The following is an 18,687-nucleotide window of genomic DNA, read 5'->3' as shown; positions in this document are numbered from 1 at the left end:
TTAATCTTTGGTTATACTTTCCTTTTGGGTGTTTAAGGCCATACAGTTGTCCCAGACAAACCAATTTACTTTTACTCTTAAGGATGTTTGAGGACCTGTTCCTCAGGGGTCACATGGGCTTGGGAGGAGCCCCTGGCTCCTTTCTTTTACCAGTTCCATCTATGTGAAGGTAAGTCAAAGGTCCTGCTCAACCATGGCTGGCTTAACTTGGAAGCATGGAGGAAATGTTTCCTCTGTGTTGACCCTCCTCTTTGTAGACTGGACACTGGTTCAGGTCTATTTGGTGGGGTTTTCATGGCCTCCTGATCAAGAGGACAGGTGACTCAACACAGTTACAGGACATTTGAGAGATGTTCCATAGTCCCCTGTAACTTAGTTGATGTTGGAGGGCAAGAAGCAAAAACTGTCCTTTAAATCCCTCTAGCCAGATTAGTATAGGCTTCAAAGTATGACTGATAAACATCCAATAAGGTTAGTTCCACCAGTCTGGTACCTTTAATTACCATGTGACATGTAGATAAAGCTTGGGCAAAGACCAAAACCTTGCACAGACATATATTATATTCCTTGAGCAAGTTGTATGTGTAATTTGTCAGTAGTCTGTTCAATTAATATGGTTCCCTCTGTTTTTTTTTTAACTAGCTAGGCATTATTTATTTCTCACATTGTCTAACCCTTCCACCATGGTTTCCCCATTTAAAGTGCCCCCATTTTTCCCATTTCTCCCTTATTAATACCCTTCTCCTACGGTCCCGCCTCTCTTGAGCTCCTTCTTTCCCTTTATTCCCAAGGTTCCTTGTATAACCTTCCCTCCCCTCTCCCCTTAAAATAATCCCATTTTTACTCATTTCTCCCTTAGTAACACATTTCCTACTATTCTTCTCTCCCAGGTTCTTTGTCTCTCTTTACCTCCCTGGTGCCTTTTCATTATTTGGTTCCTGTAGTTATGTCTGGATACATACTCACTTATAAGGATTTCATGCCAGAATCCACATATGAGGGAGCACATGCGTTGTCTGTTTTTCTGAGTCTGTGTTACTTGACTTAGTATTAACAGTTTCTAGTTCCATCCATTTACCTGCAAATTTCACGATTTCATCTTTCTTTACTGCTGAGTATAGAAAAATTATATCGTAAAAATGAACCACATTTTCATTATCCACTCGTCAATTGAGGGACGCTTAGGTTGCTTCCATGTCTTAGCTATTGTGAAAAGAGTAGCAACAAACATGGATGTACAAGTGTCTCTGCAATAGGATGAGTTCCCAAGGAGTGGTATAACTGGGTCAAATGGTAGGTTCATTTGTAGTTTTTTTGAGTTCTCCACACTGCTTTCCATAGGGGTTGAACAAGTTTGCAGCTCCACCAGCAGTGGATGAGTGTTCCCCTTTTCCCACGTCCTCTCCAACATTTGGTATCATTTGTTCTCTTAATCTTAGCCAGTCTGACTGGGGTAAGATGAAATCTTAAAGTGGTTTTAATTTGCATTTCCCTTATTACTAGTGACGTTGAACACCTTTTAAGATGCTTCTTAGCCATCTTTATTTCTTCTTTTCAGAACTCTCTGTTGAGCTCCCTTAGCCCATCTTTTAATTGGGTTACCTCCTTTCTTGAGTCTGTGTTTTGAGTTCTCTTTATATATTCTGGATGTTAAATCTCTGTTACATGTATTGGTGATGAATGATGTTCGGTTTAGAAAATCCTTTCTTACACCTATATCTTGTAGGTTATTGCCAATGTTTTCTTCTTACAGTTTCAGAGTTTCAGGCTTCACATTGAGGTCTTTAATCCATTTAGAGTTAACATTTGTGCAAGGTGAAAGATAGGGGTTTAGTTTCATTCTTCTACAGGTGGAGATCCCGTTTTGCCAGCACCATTTGCTGAACATGCTGTCTTTCCTCTAGTGAGTGTTCTTGGCCCCTTTGTCAATATCAGGTGGCTGAAATTGCATGTATTCATATTTGGGTCTTTAGTTTTGTTTCACTGATCTATGGGTCTATTTTTCTGCCAGTACCATGTTGTTTTTAGGACTATAGCGCTGTAATTCAGTTTATTACCCGGTATAGTAATCCCCCCAGCATTGCTCTTAGTGCTAAGGGTTGCTTTGGCTATCAGAGGTCTTTTGTGCTTCCATAGGAATCTTAGGGTGTTTTTTTCCAATTCTGTGAAGAATGTCATCGGGATTTTGATTGGCATTGCATTGAATCTATAAATGGCTTTTGGTAGGATGGTTATTTTCACAATATTAATTCTTCCAATCCATGGGCTTGGGAGGTCCTTCCATCTTCTGATGTCTTCCCCATCTCTTTGTTTAATAATTTAAAATTTTCCCTGTAGAGGTCTTTAATGTCTTTGGTCAGGTTTATTCAGAGATATTTTATTATTTTTTTGCAGCTATTGTGAAGGGGAGTGTTTCCATATGCTCTTTCTCTGATTGCTTGTTATTGGTATATAAAAAGGCTACAGACTTTTGTAGGTTAATTATGTAACCTGCCCCTTTACTGAATATGTTAATACTTTCTAGGAGTTTTCTCGTGGAATTTTTGGTGCCTCTTAGACATAATATATCATCTGCAAAAAGGGATAATTTGATCTCTTTTCCAATTATTACTCCTTTAATTTCCTGCTCTTGTCTTATTGCTCTTGCAAGAGTTTCAAGCACTATGTTAAAGAGAAGTGGAGATAGTGGACAGCCTTGTCTGGTTCCTGATTTCAATGGGAATGCTTCCATTGGTTGTGGGTTTGTTGTATATGGCTTTAATTATGTTGAGGTATGTTCCCTCCAGTCCAATTCCCTCTAGGACTTTGAACATAAATGCATGCTGAATTTTTTCAAAGGCCTTCTCTGCATCTATACAGATGACCACGTGGTTCCTGTCTTTGAGCCCATTTATATGACTTATGACATTCACTGATGTAGGTATAGTGAACCATCCCTGTATCTCTGAAACAAAGCCGACTTGATCATGGTGGATGATCTTTTTGATGTGTGACTATATTCAGTTTTCAAGTATTTTGTTGAGAATTTTTGCATCTATGTTCATTAAGGATATGGGTCTCTGGTTTTGTTTTTTGGTTGTATCTTTACCTGGCTTTGGTATTAGAGTGCTGCTGGCTTCATAGAAGGAATCTGTAAGTTCTCCTCCATCTCTATCTTTTTGAATAAAATAAGTAGTATTGAATAGAGATCTTCTTTAAATGTCTGGTAGAATTCTGCTGTAAATCCATCTGGTCCTGGGCTTTTTTTAGTCTGGAGGTTTTGTATTGCTGTTTAATTTCCTTATGTCTTATGGGTCTGTTTAAACTGTTCTTGGTTTAGTTTTGGTGGTTCCCATGCTTTTAGATACTCATCCATTTCTGTTAGGTTTTCAAATTTAGTAGCATATAGGTTGTTAAAGTATTCCCTTATAATGTTCTGGATCTTTTTCATGTCTGTTGTGGTCTTTCCCCTTTCATCTCTGATTTTGTTGATTTGGAGGTGCTTTCTTTCTTCTGGTTAACTGGGCTAATGTTAACCAGACATTTTTAATTTTCCATTTTGGAGTGCTAATTATTTTTGTAGTTCCACATACATTCTTGGGGTCTGTTTTGTTATGTGATTTGTGTGGAAGCAATCTGATCCCATTGCATTTTGCCTTCACGATTTCGCAGGTAGGTCTTACACACTGCTCAAACTAGCGTTAGTTATTTCTACTCTCTAAAACATGTCTCTTTTTTCATGCATAACCAACATCTGAATGACCAGGCTGGTCACTGGGAATAGCTGGGAATGCTCAGCTGAAACTTGCAGGCGACCCTCCAAAGGGTCTGGACGTCTTATCCCATCAGCTGTCTCTTTTCTGTCCCTCTCTCCTGGGAAGTACAGCCGCTTTAGTTTCCTTGACTCCACCAACTTCTCCTTATTCCAGGGAGGCCGCCTGGGTTGCCATAGAAGTGCTATCAAGACTGAATCCAGGCATCAAATGACTGGTCTCATTTGCGTTCCCCGCCTTGTAAACCACTGACCCTTGCTTCCTGAAGCCCAGTGTCTTACAAAATGTCTCACAGATGCTCTCGTTTTTGGTTGCTCCCCATTACTTGTCCAAAAGTGGTTTGCATCATCAACAGATCCTCAGACATGGCCAGATGGTCATTCTGCCACCCCTGAGAATTTCAGCAAGACTTGAGGTTAGATGTCTGCTGTTCCCTAAAACATTGGAGGCACCAGCAAGCCTCTGCAACTCTCCCACCTTAAAACTTCCATGGTGTTCACTTGAGTGGAATTTCACCCGAATGCGGTATGGATGGAGAAAGCCTATGCATCACCTCTGCTCATCACCACCCAGGTGACTTCCTCCAGGCTGCTCCTACTCCAGAGGACCCCACTCACCCACTCAGACTTAGCTCTGATGCTTTCAGCAGCTACAGATGTGATCCAGGTCGGCATCACTTTTGGGCTGGTAGAGCGGTCACTATGGCCTATGCATTGTCATGAGGAAGGTCTCACCAGGTCAGAAGTAGAACAGACCCTGCAGTCCCTACCTGAGTTTCAGAATGCCTGTCTCTGAATCAGCAACCCATCTCCCAGTCTAGAGGCCTGTCATTTGGAGTTTGATTTGAGGGCAATCAGATAAGCAGCCACATACAAAAGGCTTGAAGCAGAGTAAGTAAGGTGATCCTTCTTCACATCCTTGCCCTGGGTATATACTAACCAAGATGTAATAATTATCTTATTAGTTCAATGTCATTAGCCAACAAAAGGTGTGGACAGGTGACCTGGCCTCAGACAGGAATCATACTTATTATTTGCATCATTAAAAGTTGATACAAATAGCCGGGTGTGGAGGCACATGCCCTTAATCCCAGCACTAGGGAAGCAGAGGCAGGCAGATCTCTGTGAGTTCAAAGCCAGCCTGGTCTACATGGTGAGTTCCAGGACAGCTGGCACTATAGGGAGACCCTGTGTCAAAAAGACCCCCTCCCAAAAGTTGATATAAATAAAGCACATTTTATTTTCAAGCAGACATAGTATGTGTCCAGTTTATCAAGCCAGATAGAGCTGATGGGTATGAAGTGGCCACTTTTTTCCCCATATAAGACATGCTTCCTTTTTAAAAGAAACATCTTTTTTTGCTTTATAGGCATTTTTCCCTCTATGCCTATCCCATTGGTCTGGGTGAGCACCGTGCTTTCCCCCATCAGTGCAGGCGTATAGGACAGAAAGAGTTTTGATAGGAGAAGACTCCTGGCAGGGAAGCCTCTGCTTTCCACAGCCTACCTGCTTCTCTGCAGGCTCTGCCCTTAGTCTCTGTGACTTCAGAAAGAGGCCCACACAAGCAAAGGAATGAAGAAGGTACTCAGGAGCTGAGGTGGTGGTGGCAACTTCAGCGCGTAGGTCTGTGTTGGCACTAGGAGACGTGCCATGAGGCCTTATCAAAGCACAGACAGAGATGGTGGAGGAGGCAGCTGCCTTCCCTCTCTGCAGTTTTTGATCTCTCATATCCATTCTTTTCAGACAAGAAGGACAGCAGATGTGGACAGTCTTCCTGGGACAGGGATAGGGTGTGACAAGCATGCAAAAGCCAGTTCTGGTCCCTAGAGAGGCAGAAGGACTAGTTGATGGTGTTTGCTCCCATTCAGGGCAGTGCCTAAAGTGCTTGGAGCTTGGGCTCATCAGATCAGGGGTGATGGGTACAGAAGGCTCCATGCACCTGCACAGAGAAGCCGGAAGTACAGAAGCATCTAAACGCAACACAACAGGAAAAGGAATCCTTTGAAGGATTAATCAGATGATGCCATTCTTTTGCTCAAACTCAACCCTACCCAAACTGACAGTCTTTAGGGCCAGGCTCCTGCTTCCCCTTCCCCCTTAGGCCTCTGTGCCTTCCTCTCCTACCTCCACTGCTCCAGTCCTTCTGGCTCCTCACTGTTCTGTGAATCTACAGATGCCAGCCCGCCGGGATGTTATTTCCCTATTGTTCACACATGGTTCGTTCCCTCATCTCCTTTGTATCTTTGTTCAAAAGCTTCTTAACCCCTCAGTCCTCTTACTTTCGTCTGTTTCTGCATGTCGCTGTGACCTGCTAACATTAATGTTTCCTCACAGGCTGCAACAGCCTGAAAACCACTGAAATTCTAAATTACAAGACTTCTCAAGGTCTATGTGCTTGAGTAAAACTGTATAAGGATAATATTTAATATAGACACTTGCCTGACAGAGGAGAGTTCCATGAAAGCAGCGCTTTATTTTGTTTTCTTGTCTGAGAACTGACTTAACTCCCCAGCTTAGAACGTAGCTGAGGCTTGAAAAGCATTTGCCAATGGTCTATCCCACTGCAACAGAGCTCTGTTACCACATACAGAACACATGGAGACCCACTCATGGACTTAGGACTCTTGGTCTGACTGGAGCCAGTAGTCCTTATTCAGACCCTGCTAGTTGTGAAAGGTAATCTAACACGGCACAAAAAAACCCTGTGAGTTTGGATTGATGTAGCACAGGCAATATTAAGAAAGTCGTGTCGCACACCAAGGACCCAGCACTTTGTCATCTGTATCCCCAAAGCTTGCAGATTTTCTCAGCTGTCCTCTCTCCTCTCTGTGAAGCAGAGCTGGCCTACTTGGGAGCCCCTGCAGGATGTCAACCAGGTGCCCAGAGGGCAGCTACAACCCCGCAGTGTCAATCACTGTCCTGGAACCCTCTGGACCTGAAGAAGGAGCGGAGCACACACATCAGCAGCTACTAAAAGGCGATACAGACAACACGCTGTGCATACACAACAAATGCCCGTGGGGACAGCCATGAGACACACGGGGTCGGGCTAGGCGTCCTCTGTGACATGCATCTGTGGAATCTGACAGTTCTTATACACTTGGCCAGGTGGAGACAGTGGAGAACAGGAAGTGCAAGAGAATGAACGAACCAGAGGTCAGGATGAGGTCGGAGGCAGAGAAGAAAGGTGACAGGACGTGATCAGTAGATGAATCCCACACCTGATGGCGCGAGATGGCATAGGAGACACGGGATGTGGGAGAGGGAATGGGTGAGGTTGGACGTGCATAGGCCCCACCTGGCAGGAGGCCCTGTGTCCAGCCTAGCCCAGAGGTCGGCTGCCCTGCTGTTCCCCCGATGGCACCACAAGCTGGGACTCGGGTGCCTACACATCTGACACGTACATGGCCAGGGATGGCCCTTAAAACTACCAGTTTAGTGGGCACCAATATCACCATGTAAGGTATGGGGAACTGGAAAAAGGCATTTCCCACAGTTGATGAGATTTTCAAAGTCTGTAAGCCACTTCAGAAATCTGACCCAACTGGCTATTTCTAAAGATGAGCTGTCTTGACCATGTGGGGGCCAGCAGGTAGGGAGGGCCTCGTGTCCAGGCTCCTGGGCCTTTCACACTGGACTGAGGTAGATGTGAGGCCCTGCTCTGTGCCCACTGGGAGAAAGAGGGTGGAGTCCAGGCTCTGCTCACACCAGTGGCAGCTTCCACAGCTGCTCTGTGCAGAGTGCAGGCCTTAAGACAGTCCGGGGGTGAGACAAAGGTCAGGGCCCCCTGGGTTTTGTCTCCTGGGGCTGGGTCACACTGGGGCTCCCTGCCATTCTGAACCACACCAAGCAGTGTGAGGAAACATGAGATGAGAGAAGGGGAGAGCGAGACAAGGAAGAGAGACCAGGCTCACGGAAAGCACGCCCTTAGCCCCGAGGGTTCACAGTGGGGTTTTTAAACACCATCAGCTGGTCTCCATTAGACGTGGCCCAGAATCACCATGTCCCTTGTTTCCTGATCACTGAATAGTCTACAGACAGGGACACTGATGCCTCAGAGAGGGTCCATACCTTATGAAGAGTGACACAGAAAGTTTGGAGAACATAGAGGTGAGGGCCCGAATAGCTGTTTCCCAGACTCAAACCCACACCAGGCCCCGGCTGGGACCCTGGTACCAACGGCTGGTTGTGAGGGCCTGGGAGATACTCCACTTGTGGATACAATGGCAGGCAGCGTGGGGGGACGCTTACCTGCACAGGTGTGTGCTACCTGTCTCTCTCACTTGCCTCTGCTCTCCCTGGTGGGAAGAGTTTACTACTGACAAAACAATCCCTCCATCTATGGTAGGAAGAGATGGTTTGGGGGAATGAAGTGTTGTGTGAAGAGATCATTACTGCTGGTACCTCAAAGGCACGGTCCAGCTCAGCCTTGCCCTGGTCCCACAGGACACTCACCATTCATCTGGGAGGGTGACAGCATATAGTCCTGGTCCCCATGCCGCCGATCTGGCTTCAGGTTGCGGCTCTGCCTGCCAGAGCCTTCCAACATGTTTATAATCTCACTTCGGTCAATGTTCCGCAGGGCGGCATACAAATTCTCCACTGTCAGGAGAGAAGGGAGGAGTCATTTGAGGAGCAAATTCAAATGAGTCTAGAGTGACTGGGAATTGCTGTACAGGCCTGAACAGGGGGCCAGGAGGAAGTCTGGGGAAGGGATATAATCAGTTTTCCTCTTGGGAGATTTTATCTTTTTATACAGCAGGTCTTTTCCAAGAACTGACAGTGGTCATTTCCATTTGTGGGGTGTTTTCCCAATGCTGGGAACAGAACTCAGGGCTTTGTGCACCTGCTCTGCCAGTGAGCCACAACCCAGTTCTTCAGTGGACAGTTTGAAAGCATACAAAGGTAGGTAGGTAGGCGTGTGTGTATGTGTGTGTGTGTGTGTGTGTGTGTGTGCGCATGTGCGTGTGCGAATGTGGTGTGAGGTGTATGAAATCTAAGAGTAACGAGACAGCAAGGTTGAGAATGAGAAGCCTCTGACCTGTTGAAATCCTGGCTCTGTATCAGTGGATGTGAGAAGCAGGCGGAGCATCCAGCTCCTGCCAGTGCTGCTGAGGGCAGGGATTTGAGGACACCCTGGCAGAGCGAGACAAGCCTTCCCCCAGGCCTGAGGAAGATGCTCCTGGGCGAGTAAGGGCAGCAGCCGACCTAATTCTGCCTTCAGACCACAGCACATATTTGGTTGAGAAATTCTATTGGAAAACTAGAATCTTCTATCCTCCCACATGACCAGAGGTCCTGGGCAATTTTTACATCATTCTAAGAAAGGGAAAGATTGAGGATAACAGTCACTGGTCATGTGTTCTGGTAGGATGGCCTAGGAGACCTGAAGACTATGAGAGGTGGGAGAAGAGGAGGAAGAGAAGGAGGGAGGGGGAGAGGGAGAGACCAAGGGTCAACTGCAGGAACGGAAGGAGAAAGGACTTTGGCCAGGAGCAGTCTATCTAGCAGATTGGTGACTCAGCGGTACTGACTCTTTGCATTTTCGCCTTCTCGGGCCATCCAGAGAGTCAGCAAGGCCGCACTCTGTTCCAACAAGGAATTGGGGTTTTCTACGCGGATCCTGTTGATATCTTCCACACTAAACTGCAGCTCCCGGGCCAGTTCTGTAGGCAAAGAACCAGTACAAGTATGAACGTGGAGAATTTATCACCCCATTAAATCTGGGGTTCCTTCCCACCATGGAAGATCTGAGTGAATGAACAGATGTCTTTTCTTTCATGGCTTCACAGAGGAGATGATGAGAATAAGCTCTCCACAAGATACCAAACAAGCTAGTCCCAGCCTGGGAAGAAACCAAAGTTCAGGGCTCAGGTCCCCTGCAGCACCCTCTTTCCATACAGGTGACTGCTGACTGTCCTCCAAGAAGTAGAGAAGAGAAAGGCAGCTCTGTGGTTACTATGGCAGCTCTGTGGTTACTATGGTAGCTCTGTGGTTACTATGGCAGCTCTGTGGTTACTATGGTAGCTCCCTCCGTAATTTTTTTGGTCTTTTTTGAGACAGCGTCTCCCTGTAGCCCCAGCTGTCCTGGAACTCACTATGTAGACCAGCCTGACCTCGAACTCACTGAGATCCGCCTGCCTCTGCCTCCCGCGTGCTGGGATTAAAGGTGTGCACCATGCCCAGCATAATTTCTATTGTGACTGCTCCTAGATGTTTAGAAGGAGTATTTCTGAGTGCTTCAAGTAAAAGGAAGACTGGTAAGAAGGCGAATTCAAGTCAGAACGTCCTTATATAACACACACAACACACACACACACATACAAGAACATACAACACACTTGTGTGCAAATGTGCAGCACACATACATGCATGCACATTTATGAACATGTACTGACACAATGCACATATGCATACCAACATACACACATGTACATATACCAAGCAAGACTAGACATAGCCTAAAGAATGAACAATTCCTGAATCCTGAGTTCCTGTTATGCAGTTTTTCAGCAACTGTTTCCTGCTCTGGTGTCTGAGTTTGTCTAAAGCATTGTGCAGGGTGAGTGGATGCAGGAGTTCTATCCATATAGAAGATTACAACAAAAAACGGCCCCCACAGGTCAATTTACAGCCTGGGGCTGCATAACCACATGTGTAGTATCTTCCCCTTTGTCTCCCACCTCCCTTAGAACCATATCTGTCCTGCTGTAGGCAGAAAGTCCTATAGGTTCCACTAAGGCCAGAGAAATGAGGTGTCTGGAGAGCTGTTTCTTCTCATTTCCCACAGCAAGCTGCCTCTGTGAACTGCCATTCATAGCATTGAGGAGGCAATGGGCAGGCAGTCACAGGATATATTTTTTGTCTCTGTGTTAGTTCTGTTTGTTTTTCTGTTTTCTGTCACTAGCTAACTATCAACTTGCTTTATCAAGCAGAATCTTCACCTTCCCTCTATCAAAACAAGGTGAGCTAATAAATCCAAAGGCTACTTGTAACATCAAGAGTTCATGCCATTAGAAATAAAATCTGGGGCTGGAGAGATGGCTCAGCAGTTAAGAGCATTGACTGCTCTTGCAGAGGATCCGGGTTTGATTCCTAGCACCCACATGGTAGTTAACAACCATCTGTAGCTCCAGTTTCGGGTGATCTGATATCTTCTTCTAACCTCTGTGGGCACTGCATGACACAGGTGCACTTACACACATGCAGGCAATACACTCATATAGATAAAAAAAAAAGTAAAATCTGATGGTTCATTTTCAAAGGTACTTTGAACCAGCTTAGGCCCAGCTACAAATGAACAGAAAACAATGGACCCTGTTAATGCCCACTAGTCTATCTACCACCCTTAAAACTAGAAGTTTAGGGTAGAAGATTTGTAACAGCCAAGCTTGCTCGCAAGGCTATGCTCCTGATAAACTAAAATAAACAGGATGTAGAATGTAGAGATGAACTTACACACCATTTTTGTTGAGAAAAAGTCAAATGTAAGCAGCAGAGGGAAGATGAGACCCCGACGGTGTGGGGGACCCGCACCGTCCCAATTACTCAAGGAAGGCAAGGGTTAACATATTAGTTTATAACTGTTCTCTGCACTCAGTTAGTGAGCTTGCCGTTTGAGGCTGACATCAGCTTTGCAAGATCATAAAACAAATGGCTCCGCTTCCCCGACCCTGAGCCTCCAGCAACTCTTACAATGGAGTGAGAGTCACTGTTTTTCAAGATGCTTATAGAAGAAACAGACGGCTCACTGGTCTCCACTGGTGCCCCATGGTGTGGCTTGCAAAGTGGGTCATCACAGACCAGATGCACAATGGGTGATGGAAAGAGGTTCACTGTGCACTAGGGGAAAGGTCATGGGGTTAGAGAGATGCAGAGCTTTTTCTCTACAAATTTCCCAACTCACCTGCCCAGCTGAGGCCGAGGTGCTCTGTGATGACAGCCATCTTCATATCTGCATGGTCTGTGCCGTTAGGAAAACCTGGGAATGTGCATTGAATTGTAGTTAGCAGCCTGGGCAGGTCAAAGCATGGATGGACTGAGTGTGTGTCCCCTGACAGGAAGATGCTCGGGTTACACGGGGCTTTAGAGCACGTGAGAAACAGGTAAAGAACTGGGGCAAAGGCTTTGCCCACAGCAGGCAAAAACAAGCACACTCACATTCCTACAGAAGTACACTGAGGAGAGTCACAAGGGTGCTCTTACCCAGTGAAGACTCGCTGAGAATGCTGTATCGAAGGGCCAGGGGGGTCAGGGTCCTCCTCTTACCCTCAACTCCACTGCCCTGCAGAAGATGAAGAAAAGGTGATGTGGGCTTTGGACCTACCCACTCTTAAGAAGATGATGCAAGCCCTCATGCTGCATCATGATGACTCAGAGCCTGGGTCAATGTACTTCTTTGGAGGCTCAATGTGAAGAACAGCAGTGTGGGAAGAGGTAGGTGTGGAGAGGGGTCTCTGAAACTTGCATACATTATTAACACTATCAACAACAGCAGACCCAGGTAGCCTTTATTGTGTGAGGCTCCATTTAATACTCCTGACATCCTATGGGGTAGGTAGGTACTATTATTACTTCTATTTCATTGATGTGGAAACTGAGGCACAGAGAGGTTAAGTAACTTGCCCAAAGTCACACAGTGGAGACACATTTTGAATTTAAACTCAGATTTTCTTTCTGGTTTCTCCTTTGCTGAATCACTCACGTCTGACACTGTCTATAGCTTAACACTGGGACTGTTTGTTCGAGGCACTTTGAAAGGCAAATGGGTTCTCTCATCTCCAGGAAAAAAAAAAAGAGAAATTGAGCCAACTATATGAAAGTGATCTTGTTTCTTTTCTAGGGATCACAGAAGGTTAATGATTCAAATTACAGCAGAATAGCCCCACAGAAGCACAGACACATTCTGGAGATGTCGTTTCTCTGAAGTCCCTAGTAGTACTGTGATACTTATACAGGTATCAGTGAATGAATAGAAGATTCCGTGGCTGAGTTCAGAAACCTGGGCATTTGCAGTGGGTATGGACATCAGGATTCTCTGGTTTGAGGGCCTAGCACCCTGGGGAAGTTAGGCAAATAAATGAAGAAAAGGCTTGACAACTGCTGTTGTCACAACTGTCCATAAGTAGGGGGCCTTCAGCAATTTCACATCCAGCCCTGAGCCTCAGAAGCCTCAAAAGGACAGGCAGGACTCTCTGTCCATGGTCTAGAATGTTTGACCCCATGTAAACAGGCCTTTGACCATCTGACAGTACACGTTCCTTACATCACATAACCAGAGCTTTATAGACGTGCCAGGACAAGCAGGAGGGGGAAGCCTGGCCACAAAGCTAATGTCTACAGCACAGCAAGAGCCCTTGGGGGGCCTTGGGATTCAAGAGCAGTCAGTGTTCGAGCAGGAAAGGAGCCCTTTAGAAATGTGCATGTCCTTCGGTCATGCTTGGGGAACTTCTGAGGGTCTCAGCGGGTGGCAGCTCACCTTGGTGCAGGGGGGCATGGTGATAGTCAAGTGGCAGAGGATGTGCTGTGTGTCCTCATACTTCATTGCCTTGCGCAGGAATGACAAGAACCCTCCTGGTTCACGACTGCTGTCCCTCACCTAAATTCAATCACATACAGGGAGCTTCAGCAGGACCTCCAGGCTGGTGGGCTTGGGGGTTTCTGCCCCCCAAACTCCTAGACCCAGAGGAGAGGGTGGCCAGCAGAGGCCAGCACCTTCACAGGGATGGCCAGGCGGTTCTCCCGAAATGACTGGAAGTGGAAGCTCCGCTGCTGGGCTGCTTTCTTGACAGGCACCAGGTTCCCAGAGAGTTCTGCAAATAGAGGCATTCCTTCTAGAACCTGTAGGAAAAGAAAAGCAGGCTCAGCTTAGGTGGAAATGCCCAGAGGTCCTGTCTCTCCCAAACCATCCCTTGCTACAGTGTGAGGCACAGAGAACAGATTCTGAGAAGCCTCCTTGCTCGTTTGGGAAGTGTGTTGTAAATGAGGCATGCTCCCTCAATATAGATCCTACAAGCAGTAATTTTCATGTGCTTTGAATAGCAGACTGGTCTCAAGAACTCAAGGATCTACCAGAACAGCATAGCAGGGCTCCTGAAAAAGTCCTAGTCTATTCTTTGGCCTGTCTGAAGATGCTTATTAGTTTATGATACATGCTGGAAAGGCCACACTGTGCTGTATTCTCATGTATAACAATTCCGTCTATATATATAACACCTTCAACTGAGGCATGAACATATTTGACAGATGAGGACAGTTGCTTTGCTCAGTGAGTTCCAGGATAACATCAGGACTGGGGTGCCCAAGCCCCAGCCCTGTGCTCTGACATCAAGGCCTCAGCTTCCCCAGGAAGACCCCATGCGGACTCAGAGGCCAGACCCTCAGAGGACTCCTAGTTTATTACCAATCTTAACATAAGAGGGAGTTCTGAGATGGGCAATAAGTTCAAATTCAGCTCCTATCCCTTGATACTTGTGTATATGTCCACATAGCTTCTGCTTCTCCAGCTGCCTCCAAGCCTATTGTTGGTAGAAGTATGAGCTTTGGGGCAAATCCCACAGCTACCACCTACCCAGCATGTGTGTCTCCCAGTCTTGGCCTCCTAATGTGTACAATGGGATAATAAAGGTGCCCGCAGTTAGAAGATTTAAACCCTACTGTACAAGTACGGTGCTTTATTTAAAAAGGTTTTATTTGTTTTTTCATCTCTTTATTCATGTGTGAGTTTACATGCACATGTGTGGAGGTGTTCACAGAGACCCGAAGAAGCCAACAGGTCTCCTGGTGGTTGGGAGCTGCTGGATATGGGTGCCAAGAATTGAACCCAGGTCCTCTGCATGTAAGCACTCTTATCTGCTGAGCCATCTCTCTAGCCCCGTAAGGTACTTTTAAGTGTGCCAGGTTCATATGGACTTCAATAAATGCTAATTCCTATAATCACAAGTGAGCAGGCCAACCATCCACCCTCATGTTTGTTGTAGCTTATTTACCTAAGCTGCTTCTCAGGAGGGGAACTGAAGATACTCAGTCCAACAGTCCCTGTAACTTAGAGGGAGGATTTCTGGCCTGGACTAGCCATCATCCTCCAAAAATCAGCTGTGAGGGTCACCCTGGCTCCAGGCTTTATGTCCTTGGGTGAAGAAAAGCCTTCTGGGGCTGTATGAGGGACCCTGTGGAACCATACCTCTATGTCCCTGCTCCGCGCTACCTCCACAAAGTTTTCATGCTGCTCCAGGGTCTTGTCAACTTTGTCATCTGTCACGCAGTAGCAGCGCAGCCGTCCTTCCCGGGGGTCACTCATCTTGGCAAAAATGACAAACTTGGCCATGTAGGGTACTGCGGTAAGCTCTTTGTACAACAGAGTGGCAAAGTGTACGGCCTCAGCAGTCCGAGGACAGTCGGAAAGCCAAAATCTAAAAAGAGAGGGTAAGGTGTGAGCGTGTTCCTGGTGGTCCCATGGTGAGCCCTGTTGTCATCCAGGCAGCGGCAACCTGCTAGCCACACATCAGTGACTACCCATGTGCTGATCAGGGGCCTTGTGGAAGAAGCTCCAGCAGGTCAGGCCATGAGGATGGCTCCCTGTGGCCACCATGTGGGACCAAGAAGGGAAGCCTCACCTGGCTGAGACATTGGTGGTAAAGTTGGCACACTCATTGGCATACACAAGCTTGGTGGTTCCTGTTATATCTTCCCACTGGGCTTGGTCAGTTCCACCTGCAACAACAGCAGAAGGAGAGTTAGGGGACACTTCCAGATGGAAACATGAAGCTTCCCAGTGTGCAGGGCAGAGGTGGCACACCTGGGTGATACTTGTTTGGTCTGCAGCCTGAGCACTCTATCCTTTCCTCCTCTACTTGTCCTAGGGCTTGAAGGGCTCTTCCCCAGAGCATCCCTCTGGCTTCACCTTTTCTCCACCCAGTATGTTCCCAAAGGGTGAACTGCTTCAAGGAACAGGAGGGGTCCAAAAGCCCCACTCACCAATGACGCTGCATAGCAGGCGTAGGCTAGTAGTGTCTCCCTCCCCACTGTCCCGGGGGTTGTCAGTCCATGAGGGAGGGAGTGGGATCCGCAGGCCGATGGGACGGTGGAACTTCCGACGCCTAGGCTCCACAGTGACAATGGGGCTGAATGTGGCCTGGTTGCCCAGGAGCTTGGTGACCAGCTCATCTGGGACAGGCTGGGCCTATGAAGTGTCAAAGGCAGAAAGCTCAACCCCAGGGCAGGACAGCAGCAGGGCCAGACCCTCTATGCCCAGGTGAGGAGGTGGCCGTGTTTGCTGGACTGCCCCTTGCACATTCAGAGCCCCCCACAGGCTGACTCCATGGCTCAGGTGTCTTTCTGAGCCCTTTTCCTCCTGCCCCCCATTCTCATGCTGACATGCTTTTGCTCAGCATAGTGGCCCACTCCAGGCCTCCTGTGGAAGGCCTCCTGCTGAGCTATGCACAGTGGCTCCCTGCTGTCTGGGTGGGCTGTCTGCAGCTCCTCAGGAGCATCTGATCATCCCTCCCTGCCCAGTGTTCTTCAGGGCTTTCAGCTCAGGTTTCCTAGACAAAAGCGTGGGGTTGTCCTCAGGGGCACTGTCTCTCCTAGAGTCTGACCTCCATCTATCCCTAGGAACCAGCGAGGAAGGGCTCATCACCTGCAGAGCCAGCTTCACTTTCTTGGTGACTGCATTTTCAGGGAATGTTGCCTGTACCAGGGGCACCAGCTTGCTTTTCAAGGAGCCCCCTTCAGGCCCGATGGTGTCGTAGTCCTGGCAGAGCCGGGACATGATCACAAAGTACAGAGGGAAGTCAGTGGTGATGATGCGGCAGACTCGCTTCTTCTCCAGCTCCTCCAGGCTCCCCAGCTCTGCAACCACAAGCTGGCTCAGACCCTCCCTGGGGCCTTGGCAGGGAGGTAGGCTGGAAGGATTAGGGCCTGGACCCAGAGGCCCAGCAGAAGCAGTGCAGGCCTTAAGTGGGTGGCGGGGCGCCCACTCACATGTCCTGGTAACCTAGAGCTTGATCATGCAGGGTCATTCCCAGCCTCTCTCAGTCTCCCAAATCCCAGGCAATGCTGACAGCCCACCCCGACAGTGAAACTCCAGATCCCATCTTCCCGAAGGGGACACCCACCTGAGACCCCAGGGCCCCTTACCTTCATCCATGCCATTGAGTATCTGGTCCAGGTAGCTTTCTCCATGGCGGCTCTTGTGTTCCTTCCACACAGAGCCGTTTTCGCTCCTCAGAACCACCAGTTCACGGTCTCCACGGCCATGGGAGGCAAAATGGGGGATCTCTACAATCACAGGGCTGAGGAGGGACAGGGCAGGGGGTAGGAAGGTGCTCTTGAGGGGGCCATCGGCCTAGGTAGAGGAGTGTTGGGGGGCAGTGGGCCCTGCCTATAGCCTGCAGGGAGAAGGTCTTGTGGCCATGGAAATCCTGAGGCTCCTACAGCTTTTCTTACTCTCTCAGGCCAGTGGGTGGGTAAGTGGGAAGGGGGCACATGACCCACGGCTTTCCAGCCCTGCCCATACATCTGAGGTCCAGTGGAATGATCTCATCCTAGACCTGATTCTAGGAACCCTCCTGACAGCACTAGACAGGTTATGTGACCTTCTTCAAATGGCCCTAGTAACATTTCCTCTAGAAGGAGGCACTGAGGACTACATTTAAAGGGAAAAATCATCCAGGCTTGATGGTGTAAACCTGTTAATCCCAGCTACTATGGAGGCTGAGGCAGGAGGATTATAAATTCAAAACCATCGTGAGCAATTTACTGAGACTCTGTCTCATGAAAAAAATGCTAAAAAGGGACCCTGGGACTATAGCTCAAGGCAAGCACTTGCCTAATATGCATGAGGCCCTGAGTTCAAATCTCTTTTTCACAATAAATATTCAATAAATAAGATAAAACAGTAGGTGGAAAATCAGTAAGAAAACATACTCCAGGTAGCACAGAGGGTAACAGAGGGCAGCTGGAGATGGAAACGTGGGACCTGCCACAACTTTAGGCATCACAGTGCTTGAAGGGTAACAAAGTTTCAAGTGGTCCTCAGTGGGCTTTAAACAGGTGAGAGATGGTTGCCTGTAGTCCATTCCTCTCCTGGGTTTTGGGGGTTCCACTGTGGGGACTGCCTCCCAGGTGAGCATCCTGGTGCTTACAATAGCTAAACCCTGGGCCCCAAAGCAGCCCATTTTTCTCTACGCTCTTCTCTAGCATTCCAGCAGTTTCTGAATATACTGAACTCTGCCAGACCCGTGCACTCCATGGGTTTGAGAGGCTCTCAGTCTCAGTCTGTTGGTCACTACAGCCGAGAAATGAGATGCTGGGCTCTGCCTGGGTGGTGGTGGTCCTGGGTGGTCCAAGCTGGGGATCCCGGTTACACACATTCCCCCTTGGCACATCTTACCTCAGGAACTGGGCCCCCGTAGGTCCCAGGGCAATGATCCTGCTGGCCAGGCCTTCCTCCTCAGCCAGTGGGGGTGGTGTGCTCAACTTCTGGGGCTTGACCAGACGGCAAGTGATGCGTGTGGGCGCTGCACACGTCCGGGGTGGGATTACCACCCTCAGGCCATTGTGGCGGCTCCCTCTCATGGACCCTCCCCGGGCATCGACCATGAAGCTCACCAGAAACCTAGAAACACAGATCACATCGGCACTGGCTCTCCTCCTGAGGCCAGGCAGAGTGGATTCTAGGTTTGTGCACCACTCACCCTGTATGGACGGGGCTGGCCACTGGACTAATGTTGTCTGAGGTCTCTGTGGCTGGACTACTGGGGATGAGTGAGTCCTCATCATACTCTTTGGATGCCTGCAGAGGAGAAAAAGGCCTCCCGTGTCCTATCTCACTACGCCAGATGACTTAAACAGGTGCCCAGGACCCGAGATTCAGGTTTCAGGAAAAAGCAGCTTCTACATAATGAGCCATGACCTGGGACAAGGTATCCTAGGAC

The 18,687-nt window shown here is 47.9% G+C and overlaps 1 protein-coding gene across 1 annotated transcript in view; it reads right to left on the bottom strand.

Annotated features, from left to right (window-relative positions):
- Positions 1-18,687, bottom strand: part of LOC103749415 (ankyrin-1) — a 69,679-nt gene that overhangs the window by 3,816 nt on the left and 47,176 nt on the right. Inside the window, exons 25-37 of the mRNA XM_029555658.1 lie at positions 18,448-18,545; positions 18,144-18,368; positions 16,889-17,043; positions 16,389-16,600; positions 15,728-15,932; positions 15,367-15,463; positions 14,934-15,162; positions 13,466-13,591; positions 13,230-13,349; positions 11,957-12,035; positions 11,658-11,732; positions 9,286-9,417; positions 8,207-8,353 (exon numbers count right to left, since the gene is read on the bottom strand). Of these exons, the coding sequence (XP_029411518.1) occupies positions 8,207-8,353; positions 9,286-9,417; positions 11,658-11,732; positions 11,957-12,035; positions 13,230-13,349; positions 13,466-13,591; positions 14,934-15,162; positions 15,367-15,463; positions 15,728-15,932; positions 16,389-16,600; positions 16,889-17,043; positions 18,144-18,368; positions 18,448-18,545 (1,900 nt within the window). The remainder of the gene's footprint in view (positions 1-8,206; positions 8,354-9,285; positions 9,418-11,657; positions 11,733-11,956; positions 12,036-13,229; positions 13,350-13,465; positions 13,592-14,933; positions 15,163-15,366; positions 15,464-15,727; positions 15,933-16,388; positions 16,601-16,888; positions 17,044-18,143; positions 18,369-18,447; positions 18,546-18,687) is intronic.

The sequence above is a fragment of the Nannospalax galili genome, unplaced genomic scaffold (assembly GCF_000622305.1).
Source record: "Nannospalax galili isolate Female #2095 unplaced genomic scaffold, S.galili_v1.0 scaffold366, whole genome shotgun sequence".
Classification (NCBI taxonomy): Eukaryota; Metazoa; Chordata; class Mammalia; order Rodentia; family Spalacidae; genus Nannospalax; species Nannospalax galili.
This window is presented reverse-complemented; position numbering and strand designations above follow the sequence as displayed.